Source organism: Eleutherodactylus coqui, chromosome 1 (assembly GCF_035609145.1).
Source record: "Eleutherodactylus coqui strain aEleCoq1 chromosome 1, aEleCoq1.hap1, whole genome shotgun sequence".
In the NCBI taxonomy this organism is placed as follows: Eukaryota; Metazoa; Chordata; class Amphibia; order Anura; family Eleutherodactylidae; genus Eleutherodactylus; species Eleutherodactylus coqui.
The window spans coordinates 457048096-457064874 of NC_089837.1; the positions used below are offsets into that span (position 1 = coordinate 457048096).

A 16779-nucleotide genomic window follows, 5' to 3' on the forward strand; every position below is an offset into this window, starting at 1 on the left:
CGCACAGCAGTCGGTGCACTGGCAGATTAAAGCGATGTTGCAGGGTGCGCAGGGTGGTAGCGTCCGTGTGGGACTTGCGGAAATGTGCGCAGAGCCGGCGCACCTTTATGAGCAGGTCTGACAAGCGTGGGTAGCTTTTCAGAAAGCACTGAACCACCAAATTAAAGACGTGGGCCAGGCATGGTGCGTGAGGCTGCCGAGCTGCAGAGCCGCCACCAGGTTACGGCCGTTGTCACACACGACCATGCCCGGTTGGAGGCTCAGCGGCGCAAGCCAGCGGTCGGTCTGCTCTGTCAGACCCTGCAGCAGTTCGTGGGCCGTGTGCCTCCTATCTCCTAAGCTGAGTAGTTTCAGCACGGCCTGCTGACGCTTGCCCACCGCTGTGCTGCCACGCCGCGCGACACCGACTGCTGGCGACGTCCTGCTGCTGCTGACACATCTAGATTGCGAGACAGAGGTTGAGGAGGAGGAGGAGGGTGCTTTAGTGGAGGAAGCATACACCGCCGAACATACCACCACCGAGCTGGGGCCCGCAATTCTGGGGGTGGGTAGGACGTGAGCGGTCCCAGGCTCTGACTCTGTCCCAGCCTCCACTAAATTCACCCAATGTGCCGTCAGGGAGATGTAGTGGCCCTGCCCGCCTGTGCTTGTCCACGTGTCCGTAGTTAAGTGGACCTTGCCACTAACCGCATTGGTGAGGGCGCGTACAATGTTGCGGGAGACGTGGTCGTGCAGGGCTGGGACGGCACATTGGGAAAAGTAGTGGCGACTGGGAACTGAGTAGCGCGGGGCCGCCGCCGCCATCATAGCTTTGAAGGACTCCGTTTCCACAACCCTATACGGCAGCATCTCAAGGCTGATAAATTTGGCTATATGGACGGTTAACGATTGAGCGTGCGGGTGCATGGCGGCGTACTTGTGCTTGCGCTCCAACACTTGCGCTAGCAACGGCTGGACTGTGCGGTGCGAGACATTGCTGGATGGGGCCGAGGACAGTGGAGGTGAGGGTGTGGGTGCAGGCCATGAGACGGTCGTGCCTGTGTCCTGAGAGGGGGGTTGGATCTCAGTGGCAGGTTGGGGCACAGGGGGAGAGGCAGCGGTGCAAACCGGAGGCGGTGAACGGCCTTCGTCCCACCTTGTGGGGTGCTTGGCCATCATATGTCTGCGCATGCTGGTGGTGGTGAGGCTGTTGGTGGTGGCTCCCCGGCTGATCTTGGCGCGACAAAGGTTGCACACCACTGTTCGTCGGTCGTCAGGCGTCTCTGTGAAAAACTGCCAGACCTTAGAGCACCTCGGCCTCTGCAGGGTGGCATGGCGCGAGGGTGTGCTTTGGGAAACACTTGGTGGATTATTCGGTCTGGCCCTGCCTCTACCCCTGGCCACCGCACTGCCTCTTGCAACCTGCCCTGCTGATGCCCTTGCCTCCCCCTCTGAAGACCTGTCCTGAGTAGGCGTTGCACACCAGGTGGGGTCAGTCACCTCATCGTCCTGCTGCTCTTCCTCCGAATCCTCTGTGCGCTGCTCCCTTGGACTTACTGCCCTTACTACTACCTCACTGCAAGACAACTGTGTCTCATCGTCATCGTCCTCCTCACCCACAGAAAGTTCTTGAGACAGTTGGCGGAAGTCCCCAGCCTCTTCCCCCGGACCCCCGGAACTTTCCAATGGTTGGGCATCAGTGACGATAAACTCCTCTGGTGGGAGAGGAACCACTGCTGCCCAATCTCAGCAGGGGCCCGAGAACAGTTCCTGGGAGTGTTCCCGCTCCTGAGCATGTGTCATTGTAGTGGAGTGAGGAGGCTGGGAGGAAGGAGGAGCAGCAGACAGAGGATTCGGATTTGCAGCAGTGGACGGCGCAGAACTGTGGCTGGACGATAGGTTGCTCGAAGCACTTTCTGCCATCCAGGACAGGACCTGCTCACACTGCTCATTTTCTAATAAACGTCACCCGCGTGGACCCATTAATTGGGCGATGAATGTGGGGACGCCAGAAACGTGCCTCTCTCCTAATCGCGCAGCAGTCGGCTGCGACACACCTGGATCAGGAGCTCGGCCTGTGCCCACACCCTCACTTGGGCCTACGCGTCCTCGGCCACGTCCACGTCCACGTCCTCTAGGCTTACCCCTATCCCTCAGCATGCTGTATTACCAGTGATTTGATTTCCCAGGCAGGAAATAAATTGGCGCAAGCCTGCAGGCCAAATATAATGTTTTCGCTTTTTTGCAAAGGGAAGGCCCCACTGCGTATATTCAATGAACAATAACTTTTAGAACTGTAGTGTGGCCCTGAAAAAGTGACACACAACTTTAGTGTAGCAGAGTTATTAACTCTAGCAGAGCAGGTATTTGCCAGTCAGGAAAGACAATGGCGCAAGCCTGCAGTAAACCGTAGCTGGTTGCGTCTGATTTTGGTACGTTGTCCACGCAGCACACACGTACACGGAGTCCTTAGGACTGACACAGGCAGGCCAAATATAATTTATTTTCCTTTTTTGCAAAGGGAAGGCCCCACTGCGTATATTCAATGAACAATAACTTTTAGAACTGTAGTGTGGCCCTGAAAAAGTGACACACAACTTTAGTGTAGCAGAGTTATTAACTCTAGCAGAGCAGGTATTTGCCAGTCAGGAAAGACAATGGCGCAAGCCTGCAGTAAACCGTAGCTGGTTGCGTCTGATTTTTGTACGTTGTCCACACAGCACACACGTACACGGAGACCTTAGGACTGACACAGGCAGGCCAAATATAATTTATTTTCCTTTTTTGCAAAGGGAAGGACCCACTGCGTATATTCAATGAACAATAACTGTGTTGTGGCCCTGCCTACACAATTCTGTCCCTGTAGTATCAATGGAGGGTGCAATGCTCTGCACAGACGATTTTTAGAAAAAAAAAAATATGCAACACTGCTAACAGCAGCCAGCACAGTACTGCACACGCTTAAATTTGGCCCTAGAAAGGACCGTTGAGGTTCTTGAAGGCTACACTCACTCCTAACACTCTCCCTGCCTATGCACCACTTCTGTCCCTAATGCCGGGTGCAATGCTCTGCACTGCCGATTTTGAGAAAAAAAAAAAAAAAAACACTGCTAGCAGCAGCCTGCACACAGGTAGATGTGGCCCTAAGAAGGACCTTTGGGGTTCTTGAAGCCTACACTGACTCCTAACGCTCTCCCTACAGCAGCACCAGCACGATAGTACTTTCCCTCAGCTAACTCACAAGGCATGTGTGGCGAGCCGCGGGAGGGGCCGGCTTTTATACTCGGGTGACATCTGATCGCCCCAGCCACTCACAGCAGGGGGGTGGTATAGGGCTTGAACGTCGCAGGGGGAAGTTGTAATGCCTTCCCTGTCTTTCAATTGGCCAGAAAAGCGCGCTAACGTCTCAGAGAGGAAACTGAAAGTAACCAGAACACCGCGTGGTACTCGTTACGAGTAACGAGCATCCCGAACACTCTAATATTCGCACGAATATCAAGCTCGGACGAGTACGTTCGCTCATCTCTAATGTTAAGTTTACTTTGGTTAGAAAATTGATTTTTCGAATTTTCCAGCCTTCAGTCTCTTGGTCTAATTTTTTGCTTTGGATTAATCTTGGGAAAATCTTTTCTTTAACTGAGAATTTTGATATATCGACATATTTATCCAAATTATATTATTTTCCTATAAAGGATAGTCTTGATATTCTTATTAACCCCTTCCGTACGTTCACCGTACACGGATAGCATACGTCAAGTGTCATTGCATGAAGCGGACGCTATCATCTACTTGTCATGATAGCACATAGCATGAGTGCCTGAAACACACAAGCTATTACCGCTTACTACATATTGAGAAAGTTAATAGAGTTTCTCTCAGTGCACCTCTCCTCTGCTAGCTTCCTGGCTTCTGCCGATAGGGCTCATGCATGCTCCCACCAGGCTTCTTAAAGAGCCGGTACGCTCGCCCATTCCTCATCCCTCTCCAATCCAGTTCTTGCGCTTGCTATATTAGGCATCCACCCCTAAGCAATTTGGTCTCATCCTGCCAGTTGTGATAAAGCCCCCATTTGTATGTTCTGCTTTTCACCCTTCCCTGTGTACTATTCTAATTTCTATGAAATGATTTAAATGTAACTACATCTGAGTATCATTTAAGGAGTCCTTGGGCTTATACATTTAGTTCACCATAGTAACTACTGCACTGCATACACAAGTATAGTATACCAGTCACTTGATAAAAACATTTAAGGTTGCTTGAGTGGTGTGCACAGGTATGCATACCGATGGGATAAAGACAGTATTGTGCCATAGTGATTATTTGTATTGTGGACTAATGAGATTGTATAGGGTGTGGATAATGCACACAAAAACAATAAGAGGTGTATACATTAATGGGGGTGGATTGCGGAAATATCTTAGTGACATAACATTTCAGGAAGAACATTTATCTGACAGTTATTAATACAGAACTTGGTACTACTTGCAACTTCAGTACCCAATGCATTTCATTTGGTTAAAATCTATAGTAGATGTATGGTTATGCTAAAGCTCAATGTAAAGTGTGCACTTTGGCCAATGCGCAGCTATTTTCTGTCAGTCTTAGTTATTTTTTGTGGGTGTTCTTATCACAGTTCATAAATCGGTCTGTAACCAAGGTTCATCTATGTCTACTCCTCCTTGGTTACTAAGTACTTTTTGGTGCTAATGCAATATATAAAGCATGACCAAAATATGCCACTTTTCTCCCTAGAATGTGCGAAGATAACTGTGCACCCAGGTTCATGGTCCGGGCCTTGTTTCTAAATCTTTTGGTTACACGATTGCTTGCCAATGTATAGTGTTGGTCATCCGAGGTAATTGCATGTTAAGAAAGATAGCTACCTCTTTTATCATGCAGTAACCTCTGACAATCAATACTTTACATTGGTTAGCCATTTCTCCGTCTTCAGCAAAGCTTTTGATGTTCCTCTTTGCTCTTATGGCTCTCCTGATGGCTAAGTTGGATTGACATACTGGAAAGCAATGTTAAGGGTACACATTAGTACTTATCAAGGGTCTGTAGTATCCTTCTGCTACTTTGCTGGCAGATTCTTTACAGGTTGTGTTTTTTTGATACAGTGCCCTATAGCTCTTTTAACCCTTTCCAATCCAATTTGTATCCCGGTTTTCCTTGGGGGCTTACTCTTTTTCTGCCATTATACAATGGCGCTATCTGCTGGCTAAAGCCAGTACTGCATGAGGTGACACATTGGATAGGCTCCGACAGCAGAGAGGCTGGCAATATACAGTAAGAGAACCCCGACGGATGTCTTCCAACATCAGAGCTGTACAGCCTTAAATCATAATGTCTTCAGAGGTCAGACAGTGGATTAGAAAGGGTTAAGATGGAATAATAAAGCACATATTTTATTGGTTATGGATACTTAATATGGGCTTTTTTTGCCAATAGGCAAATTATCTTTCTTTCCATATATTACTAATGCCCTAGATTCCATTGGGGTCTCGTTTGTTTTCCATTGATGGTCATATGTGCCCAGTTTTTACCATACACTGGCTACTCCTTATGCCCAACATTAGACAGCTTTTTATGTGGAACTTACTTCGAAGCCAATCATTTGCCACTTGGAATTATTTATTGATTGACTTACAAATAACTTGTTTGACTTTTTGTTTTCTGTGTGTACAATCCAATCTAATTGAGTGAGTATGCTCTCTGTAGATGGAGGCTGTGCCATCAGAACAATTTTCTCTTGTGGTTCCAAGAACCCCAGTCTGATGTTAGTTAATGTGTATATTTAATCAATTTTGAGGTGCAGTGAATGTTATTTTTTATTATTTTATCTTTTAGAGATTCACCTTGTGTCACCATTCTGTTATTCAGCAATTGTTGCACATATTTAGAATTAAGTGTATATTACTTAAAAGAGTTGTTACAAGATTACAATTTAGCCCCCATCCACAGGAGGTATTATTGTACCTTGACGCCACTGGAAGCTAGGGGTTTGACAGGAGGAATGCCCCTGTCAGGCTCCTAGCTCCTGATTGGTGGATTTGTGAAGGCTGCTGGCAGCAGTGTGGCCATGGATGTTTTTCTGGCCTGGAGGGTTAGGGTTCCTGTGCCTGTAAGGCTTACATTATATGTAAGCCTCCCTGGAAAAAAAAACCCCTCACCCTAACCCTTCAGGCCAGGCAAAATGAAAAGCAAAATTAAATGCAGACGCTGAACTCTCCTGCAGTGCCCACTGCTAGCGGGTGTAATGCTGCAGCCGTCTCTCTCTGTCCTTGTGCCACCCCCGCTCCCTCCAGTGTCTGCTGTCAGTGGCTCTGGTCCTGCCGCCGGCGCTCCGTGTCCTGTTGCCGCTGCCGCTCCCTCCAGAGCCCACTGCCAGCGACCGTGGTCCTGTTGCCGGTGCTCTGTGTTCTGGTGCCGCCACCGCTCCCTCTAGCATCTGCTGCCAGCAGCTCTGGTCCTGCCACTGCTCCCTGTCCTCGTCCCGCCGGCGCTGCATGAGCTGCTGCCGAGGCCACTGCATCTTCTCCTGATGCCGCCCCAGCCTCTCATGATGCTGCTGATGCCTCTGCCGCTGCCGCTTCCTCTTCTCAGGCCACATATGCCCCCAGCCAATCACAAGCTGTGGGCGTGACTACATGTCAAACTCCTGTATTATGTCGCCACCCCTAACTTCTGGTGGCGAAATAATACAAGAATATCTCCACAGGATAGGTGATAACTTGCTGATTGAGGGGGGTCTCAACCAATCTCAAGAATGGAGGTGTCGTCTCCCACTATGCGTGTGACTGCGGGGGCAATTCTCCCCCCACAGTGATGTGAGAATGAATGGAGCAATGGCTGAGCATGTGTGGTCATTCAGTCTCCATTCAGTCTCCTCCTCACTATGAGGGGGAGTGCAGTAACCCCATAGTCAGGAGAAGGGGTGACACAGGACCCGTTCTTAAAATCGTCAGGAGTCTCAGTGGTGAGATCTGCTCTAATCAGCATCCTGTGGATAAGAAATAACTTGTAATCTTAGTACAACTCCTTTAATAAGAAACCAGTTAGTATAACATGAAAGGACAACCTATCTAGTAGGATCCATTATGTTCTATTCTTGTCCATCACATATACTAAATTGGGTTTTATTCTAGTACTGCACTTTGTTGTGTATATACATGCTATGACGTGAAAGCTTTACTTCAATTTACCTGCATTACTAAGCTTGTAAAATATAATTATTCGACTGTTAAAACTTGTTAAATTTCATAATTTGTTTTACTGACGGCAAAATCTTCTGCCTTTAGGAAAATGTTGAGAATAGCCCAAAAAAGTAGATTTTCCAAGTCTAGTTGTCAACGCTGTTGCATAAGAATTATTAAAACCAAGAATTATTGCTTCCTTTTTAAATCCTATCTCCACTCGTTCAGACTATTTTTCTTTCCTAACTCCTTCTGTGTCACATTCCCAGGAGGTGAAGAATCTGAGAAATGAGGAGTTATATTGCAGGGTCCACAAGGTGGAGAGCAGGTAGTGACTTGAATTGTATTTCTAGAAATAACATCTCTGAAGGGTCAATGAAAGAGTCTAGTAGAGATGCTGTTTTATTAGTCGTGGAAAGAAAATCACTGTTGACCACCAACTCTTCAGTGGATGGACCTTACCAAACAACAATCCATAGCTCAGCATCCTGAACCCCTAGGAATGTGGTATAGAGGAAAAAGAATATTATGGTTATTTGTCATTCCTCCTGAATTTTCAGGGTTTTGAATAGTCTGATTGTCCAGCAAGACTCTTCTTACATGGATATCTAATAATAAGACCAAGTAAGGTAAGAAAAAGCTCATACGAACCCTTTTGGGGCAGAATTTACCATGTTACCACCTCTTTGGGTTATCTGGCATAAGACAGTGGGAAATTTTAGCACAAGCCATATTTGCTACTAATTTCAATATTTTTTCTTAAAAAAAAAACAGATGTGGCTCAACAAGAGTGGTAGAGTTGTCCACAGCTTCAATTATTATAATATATGCCAAAAATTGGCATAAACTATAGCGGAAATCTATGCCAGCTATTTCCATTTCTGGACTACAAATAGCCCAAGAAGAGCCAAATGTCTTAAGAGACTCAGGTCTCTTAATGCATTTGGTGGATCTTCTGTCAACCGTCTGCAAATTGTGGCAAGTGTATAAAAGGTATGGGCCTTACTTGCTGGGGCACTGAGTCTGGGACCGTTACTCTCATACTCACCTTCCTCCCCATTAATAGAAGTAATGGGCTAAAGGAGTATTGGTTGAAAGTAACCAGGAGAGACTAGATTTCTTACTATTGGCTAGACCAGCAATATATAGGTGTTAGTATCTTCCACTGGGGGAACAGACTGACTTCCTCATCCTAAAGTTACAGGGCCTCGGTGCAAAATCTATAACCCCCCTCCCTTCCCCGCACCGCCCCCCACATGAGCAACAACTATTAACTCCCAAGAACATTGGGAGTTAATAGACTGAACTGGAAGGACACATGACTTATTTTGGACTTACATACAATGTTACTATTTTACTATGTATCACTTCTCATTTTTAGTGCTGGTCTTCTCATATGATTCAGAGACCAATTGGCACTCCTGAGGCTTTAGGAACTAGATATGACTGCAATCCTTACATTCACCAAAGCTGGGCTCCAGACATCATAATACCCCTTGTCTGATGCTTATCAGACACCATCTTGATGGTGAAAATTTTGCTTTCGCTTTAAATCAATCCCATGATACATCAGCAAAGTATTAGCTAGAGGCTATACCATTCTGCCTTTTTTTTTGGGGGGGGGGCTGTAATTATTATTACTTTCTATAGTCTCCTAAATAAGCTGCAGACAATAATTATACAGTCCAGAGCATGAGCTGTGATTTCCTCTATTATAACTGTGTGACAGGAGCTGTGTGATAATGATCAGTCAGTATTTGTGTTAGAAGTGTATGTAGTCCCCTCTAGGCAGTTTCTGTAGTAGGTTCATGCAACAGCATCACATAAACTGAGAAATTGACTAGAAACTTCATACATTTACCCAAGTAGATCAGAATTGAGATCACATAACTATCTGAGGAGTAAGAAGCCAGGAGTTTCAGATAGAAAAGCATAATTAACCAAGGTAACACTGGCTTACTTATATATAAACTGGGGGAATAGCTACATAATAAATGAAAAGAAAATTTCACCGGAGTGATCCTTTAAGTTAGTTACTAATTTAGTGGTCATAATATGCCATTCATTATGGAGTGTCCAAGCAGATCGAACTGCACATGGATGGGTGTCCATGGGTGTCCATGGGTGGATGGGTGTTCAATGCGAGTTGCACTTGCAAAATGCCTGCGTGAATCTGAGCTAAAGCTTTGGAAAAGTGGAAAACTGGACTGATTCTGGAATTATGCTGTACAGTCAGTTTCTTTCTTTATAACTGTGCATTAATTTCTCCCTGTCATAATCTAATTCTGTATGTAAGGAGTTGATCATAGAACACCCATTGACAATTTCAATCCATTTACCCACTTTTGCCAGTATAAAAGATGAAATTCACAACAGCCTTGTAAGAATAATTGCAGTTTATTGCAGAGTACATAAGATCAGACGTTGTAGAAGTATTACACAAAGTTAAGCGATAGCTGCATTGCACTTTTGGTTTATGATAGGAATAAAAGTAACTGAGAAGGTAACAAATGACTGATTATTTTTTTACTGCTGGTGTTTCTAAATGAAGTATGAGTTGCAAACCTTATGGATGAACAGTACTATGAACTGTGGGTTTTGATGCTGAATAGAGCTAAAATAGGCCAAGTGAGGTCCATAAAGTCATACCTGGGATGAGAAACAGCCAGGATACATAACTGCTGGTGGGTGAAACACTCTAATAATTTACAATGGATTTAATTTTCTTGGCCACTGGACAGATGTTTAAGTGGCAGTAGAAGGGATGGGAATATATTTCTTGAGGCAGCATTAATATCTTCGGGAAGTTGTGGAGGTTTTTGAAACAATTTTAACATTTGAGCTGCTGCCACTTCCGGAGCTAAAATTTGCCATTTTTCCACTGTTGGCACTGAAATTTCCTCCGCCGAAACTTCCGCCCATTCCTCCACCGATGCCTCCGCCCATTCCTCCACCGATACCTCCGCCGTAGCCTCCACCGATACCTCCGCCGTAGCCTCCACCGATACCTCCGCCATAGCCTCCACCATATCCGCTTCCGCTACCCGCACTGAATCCACCTCCCATGCCAAAGCCTTGACCAGCTCCACTGCTACCACCATAGGATGAACTTACAACAGCTGTCAAACAATAAATTGTGGAGTTAGAAATTATGACTTTTTTTTTACATAATTCAAAAAATTACCAAAATTGTGAATTAAGTAAATAGACTTACAGATGTTTACGGCTCCCACACCTTCTCCAGTCAACCTGTTAAAGAGGATAGTGGAAATTCTGAATTCTTGTTCACTCATAATATACATATTAGCTCATACCTTGTTGGTTTAACATGGTATCTTGATTAAATTGGGTGTCCTCAAAATAAATTTGGCAGACATTTTTTGAACATTTTTTCTCAAATCACTTTAGATGACTTACTAGCCTGCTTTTTCTAAGATTTTTCTATCTAAATAAATTTTCATATTTCCAAAATTCAGGTTTTGGTTACAAAATTAGAGACAGTACAATCAATTCCTCCAGTTTACGATTTAAAGTGAACCAAAATGGTTTGCATTTTGAAGTATCAATGAAGAGTATGGGAGGGAATTTGCTCAATCCTATAGACTTTAAGGCTCGTTCATTCCTATAACTCATGTTCTTCAACTACTACTATAGATTGAAGAATAAATTTGTCAGGTTTGCAAATTGAGCCAAAATCAGCAATATTTAAATTTAAAAAATAAATAGCAAACTGAACTTTTAAGTATTTACTACTACTGACTCATTTTGAGTTATTAGACCTGGCACCTATTAATTTAAAAGCAGGTGATACTCAACATTATGCCATTATATGGCTATGTTTTTCATTGTGGTTACCTGCTCTCTTCTCCTTCCAGCAGCTTCCTGTAGGTGGCAATCTCAATATCCAAGGCCAGTTTAACATTCATCAAATCCTGGTACTCTTTCATTTGGCGAGCCATGTCCTGCTTGGCCTTTTGTAGAGCATCCTCCAATTCGGAAAGCTTTTGTTTGGCATCCTTCAATGCAAGCTCTCCTCGTTCCTCAGCCTCAGCAATCGCGGCCTGCATCTTGGCGCACTGTTTCATTGATATAATAAATCCATCATTAATATTTAATTTGACTATCAACATGAAAGCAATATTTTCTAATATCAGATGGCTTCTGCACTCCTTTCATCCTTTTAAGGTTTGTGTTAAAATCACTTCTAGGTTTCTGGGGCAACAAATATTCCATTCCAATTTTATGGGCATGCTGTTAAATTCCTTAATCCAAACTTCCTGGCAGAAGTTAAAATGTGAGACAATGTGACACTGTAACAATCCTTTTGTTACACTACAGTATTCATTCTACTTATTTTTAATCCCTCAAGCCATTTTCCTTACTTGTTTTTTCACGTTGTCGATCTCAGAGCGCAGTCTGGTAATCATACGGTTTAGCTCTGCAATTTCAGTCTTTGTGTTTCTTAAGTCATCACCATGTCTTCCGGCAGATACTTGGAGTTCCTCATACTACAGAAAACAAAGAATGGGGAAGAGTTGATTGAACAGCAAGAATAGATATAAAGAAACACTTTATAGGGAAAGTTGATATATGCTTTTGCTATATATCAACAGCTGATAACAAAACGTGCCTGCATAAAATGAGCAAGACGTGACCGAATTATCGTTATTATTTAATCATTGGCCGCGTTTGCAGTCAAAGATTATCCTTCAAATTTCCACGATCCAATGATTTTTTTTTGAGCGATAATCATTCCATGTAAAAGGGCGCTTAGACTTATGGTGGATCTGCCATCTTCATATGTTGCCCCCATGTAAGCATAACTTATTATAATTACAGGTCCATAGAACTACTAGCCTAAAAACGTTTTGTCCCATTTGGCTACTAGGAGTGCTGAAAGAATTCATGGAACACATAGTTTATGACTATAGTGTAATTATGAGAACACTCGCCCAAGGCAGGGATTTCCTCCATGCTGTTATGTCCATATACAAAGTAGGCTGTCTATCACCAGTAGACAGGGAGGGGTGGGGGAATGAACTCCTCATGAATATGACAGACTCAAACTATAGGTATATTTGGCTACTAGTGTATCACAAATTTCTGGCAGCAATATGCTGCCCTTACATAGGGCTGTATAATACGTTGACAGATCTGCTTTTACATTGGATCAATTGAAATGATCAACAATCAAAAACTCGACTACATTTTAAGCTATAGATCCCTCACCGTTGCTCAGTAATACTCACCTTGGTTTGGTACCAAGACTCCGCTTCTTGACGGCTTCTGTTAGCAATTTCCTCATACTGACACTTGACCTCCGCGATGATACCATCAAGATCCAAAGCTCTGTTATTGTCCATAGACAAGACAACTTGAGTGTCTGAGATCTGTGCCTGCATCTGAGCGAGTTCCTGAAATCAATATAGAAAGAATCACGGTTACTACTCTCTATCCCTAATGCTGATGAGAACTTTCAAGAAATCCAAAAATCCATCCCTAATCCCATGTTGCTTATTGCTTATCCGATATATTTACATGACACTACTATTTACTATACTTTTTGATATTGTTAGGCTTTTTATATGTTCAAAGAGCAAAACATATTTGGACCTGAAGGTTTTTTTCCACCTTAATGCATAAACTCAAGTCAGGTTATTTCATATTTTTTGCAAATGTCTTCTTTTTTGAATATCTTGTAACTTTTTGATTCCATAGTTATTGATGCACGTTCTATGTACATATAGTGCAGAATATGTGCTACTAAAAGTAGTTCAACTGTGGAATTATAATTACCGCTTCATACAAAGTCCTCAGGAAGTTGATCTCGTCATTCAGAGTATCAGTCTTACAGTCCAGCTCTACCTTGTTCATGTAGGCAGCATCCACATCCTAAGTAAACAAGGTTTAGATTAGCCAACATCCTTCGAAGAAAACTGCTACTCAATAGGCTACTGTAGTTATGGGGTTTGTCAGGGATCTTGCAACTGTAATTACCTTTTTGAGCACCACAAATTCATTCTCTGCAGCCGTTCTCTTATTAATTTCCTCTTCATATCTAAGCAAAGAGAAATAATTATATGTTTATGCTAACCAGACACAAGCACAGTTCACCTTCATTTACAGCCATTGTACATGGGAGAAAAATGCTATGTCATGTTGATTACAAAAGCTCAAGCTTTACATAAAACATGATCTAATATATCACTTATTGGAGTGTTTCTTATAATAAACATTGTGCAATCTCGAACTCTTGATTGCTGTAATTCCCAAGAACAATTCTAAGTTTACCATTCTGATATATTTAGCGCAATGCAATTTATCTGATACATTCATGGGATTCTAAATTCTCCAACATTTTGGGTGGTTGGAAATTGAGCTTTTGCAACATTTACAGTATGTCCAGGCTAAATCAAACATGCTTCAAGGAATGAGTGACATCTCCACTTACCTTGTCTTGAAATCTTCTACCATATCTTGATTTTGTCTTAACTCTGAGTCTAGACGGCTCCTCTCAGTTCCTAAGCTGTCTAGTTGTCTTCTGAGCTGATTAATGTAGGCTTCAAAGATGGGGTTCATATTATTTTTAACAGTTTTGCTTCCATGCTCTTGCAAGAGGCTCCATTTAGTTTCCAGAACCTTGTTCTGTTGCTCTAGGAAGCGTACCTAAGTGGCAACAGAAAGCAATTATGAAAAATTCTAATGTCAGAAATCTTTAAAGGTTTTGTGTAGCGGGGAATATAGGAAACATAAAGACTTCTTACCTTATCAATGAAGGATGCAAATTTGTTGTTGAGTGTCTTAATCTGTTCTCGCTCTTCTGTGCGCACTTTTTGAATAGTTGGGTCAATTTCCAAATTAAGAGGAGCTAAAAGGCTCTGATTAATTGTGACTTCTTGGATTCCTCCAGGTGGGCACACTGGAAAGCCTGGTCCACCTCCAAATCCTTGCCCACCTCCAAATCCTTGCCCACCTCCAAATCCTTGCCCAGCACCAAATCCTTGCCCAGCACCGAATCCTTGCCCAGCACCAATTCCTTGACCAGCACCAAATCCTTGACCAGCACCATATCCAGAACTCATACCAAAGCCTGCTCCACTACCAGCTCCAAGACCAGAGCCATATCCATAACGAGACTGAGAGGTCATGGAAATTCTTCTGTTTCCTCCAACACCACTAAGACTCCTGCTGCCAAAGCCACCAGAGCTTACCCGGCCCCCAGCACCACCACCACCACCACTACGAGACATAGAAACTGAGCTGAAGCCACTTCGGTTTAGACCTGATGGAACTGCAGAAGCAGCACTGAAGGATTTTTTAAAAGTTGTTTGGCGAGTTACAGACATGGTCCTGTTAGGTCTGCGATGCTGAGGATGAGAAGGAAGAAGGCAGAGTGAAATCCTCAATGATGAAACTTCCCCTTTTATCTGTCCTAGTGTGTGGGTTTGGTCCAAGAAGTGCATGTATCATCTTACATCAATACTGGGCTTGGCATGGCCTGCAGCAATCTAAACACTGAGCTCATCTGATTAACGCAAACGTCTATTATATGTAGTGTAAAAAGTATGCAATAACTTGTACTCTTTACAAATCACTTCACCCGATCCAGACACTTGACTTTTCCAAGTCAGCATACTGGCTAGCAGACGTCTTGTGTAAATCCTAAAACACTAGTCTGATGCTTTATGGATCTGAACACCTGCTATTGTCTAGACAAATTAGATAGATAGAATGATAGACAGATGATAGATAGATCGATAGATAGATAGATAGATAGATAGATAGATAGATAGATAGATAGATAGATAGATAGATATGAGATAGGATAGATATGAGATAGATAGATAGATAGATAGATAGATAGGAGATAGATAGATAGGAGATAGATAGATAGATAGATATGAGATAGATAGATAGATAGATAGATAGATAGATAGATAGGAGATAGATAGATAGGAGATAGATAGATAGATAGATAGATAGATAGATAGATAGATAGATAGATAGATAGATATGAGATAGATAGATAGATAGATAGAGATAGATAGATAGATAGATAGATAGATATGGGGTAGATAGATAGATAGATATGAGATAGATAGATATTCTGAAAGAAGAAATTAATGACTGTAATGTACGTGAGAATTTTCACCAAAATTTCCAAAGCTTACTATAAAATATATGTATTACAAATCTTCAAAATATGAAACTACTTAAATGTATCTAATATTACATGAAAAGTCCAGTTGGCTGCATAGAAGATTTACGGTGTGATTTTTTTACAAGACTCATCCCCCACCTAGGGAGAGGCTATGTGTTCATCATTTGTCAGTCACAACTCTGCTGTGCATGCATGCAAAAGATTGCAGATAGTATAATGACTAAATATAAGAACGTCACCTCCCTAAATTGTGGTTAGCGAGGTATTCTTTTACAAACAGGTAAGGAATGTTGCTATGGAGCTAGTAAATCTCTGTAGGACATCACTGTGTCAGTTGGAGACAATAGAGCCCCTGTTCTCAGCAGTCTAGTAGAGGAATCGTAGAGACTTACTATAGTTTAAAATAACCAAGCACAACTATATGAGCCTCTCTGAAGACGGTCATACAGCTCAGATAGCTGTCGGCCGAACAAGCTATTCCTACCGATTCCCCCATACACATTGGTTGAGTGTGTGTGTGTCCTGAATGGGAAGCCACCTCTGATGGCTGCTTATCTTCCCTGAGAACAAGAAGACTGAGCATGTTGTTATCCAACAGTCTGATCCTTCTTTCTTCCGGCATATGCCTTCACGGGAAAGTTGGGACATTCCCATGCACGATAGATGGTCAGCCAGTCTTGCTGAAATTGACAGGTTCAATTGACATTACTGTACTACTGGGTAAGGCCGCTCTCACATCTGCGCTGGAACCTCCAGTTGGAGGTTTCATCAGAGATCTGGCTCCGAGTACCAGAAGAAAAAGTGCTGCATGCAGTGCTTTTTTTTCCGTCCAAATGTTGAGCACCTGAGTGGAAACCGAATGGACTCCATTATGGATGGACCCAGTATCTGTGCTTTTTACTCTACTTTTTGCACTGCTAGGGATGATTCACAATGGTACTTGACACAACCATGTATTAATTTGAAAGGTTGTGCAGCCTAAATAGTGCCAGGTGTTTGATTCCCTGCAAAATTGCGCAGCTTACTGCGCAATTTTGACAGTATCGGGTGTGCGCCCCCCATAGACTCCCATATACACCAAAATAGAGTATACTGCTGTAAAATACACACGCGAAAGTGAGAATGAACCCAATGAAAACAATAGGTTCTTTTCTCTATTTAGACTTATTTTACACTCACTGCACCAGTGAAATCAAATGACTAAACCATAACTGTTCACACACAACAAGCGAACGATTATTTTGATGCAGCTGCGGATTAATCTGTTTGTAGTTGAAGTACAAAAGGATAAATCTTCACTTTTTTCATAAAATTGATCTCTGATTCTCAGTTCTCCTAGTGGCATGGAAATGTGTATATTCCAGTACCAACTTGAGCTTCGAAGGTCAAAGAGGACCTGTCACGATCGGCAGCCATGACCCCACTCACTTTATCACCACTTCT

General features: G+C 43.1%; 1 protein-coding gene across 1 annotated transcript; it reads right to left on the reverse strand.

Moving 5' to 3' along the window:
* Positions 1–9553: 9553 nt before the first annotated feature.
* Positions 9554–14575, reverse strand: LOC136582885 (keratin, type II cytoskeletal 6A-like). Its single transcript, XM_066584176.1, has 9 exons — positions 13940–14575; positions 13627–13841; positions 13173–13233; positions 12972–13067; positions 12425–12589; positions 11558–11683; positions 11031–11251; positions 10390–10424; positions 9554–10294 (listed from the first exon to the last, which is right to left on the reverse strand). The coding sequence occupies exons 1-9, from the start codon at positions 14519–14521 to the stop codon at positions 9966–9968; spliced, it is 1830 nt and encodes a 609-aa protein (XP_066440273.1). The 5' UTR covers positions 14522–14575; the 3' UTR covers positions 9554–9965.
* Positions 14576–16779: the final 2204 nt, after the last annotated feature.

Coding starts and splice junctions, on each gene's coding strand:
- LOC136582885 (XM_066584176.1), bottom strand. CDS start 14,521: ATGTCTGTAACTCGCCAAACAACTTTTAAAAAATCCTTCAGTGCTGCT. Junction 13,234..13,626: donor GTAGAAGATTTCAAGACAAG/GTAAGTGGAGAT, acceptor CTCTTTGCTTAG/ATATGAAGAGGAAATTAATA. Junction 10,295..10,389: donor TGTGGGAGCCGTAAACATCT/GTAAGTCTATTT, acceptor ATTGTTTGACAG/CTGTTGTAAGTTCATCCTAT.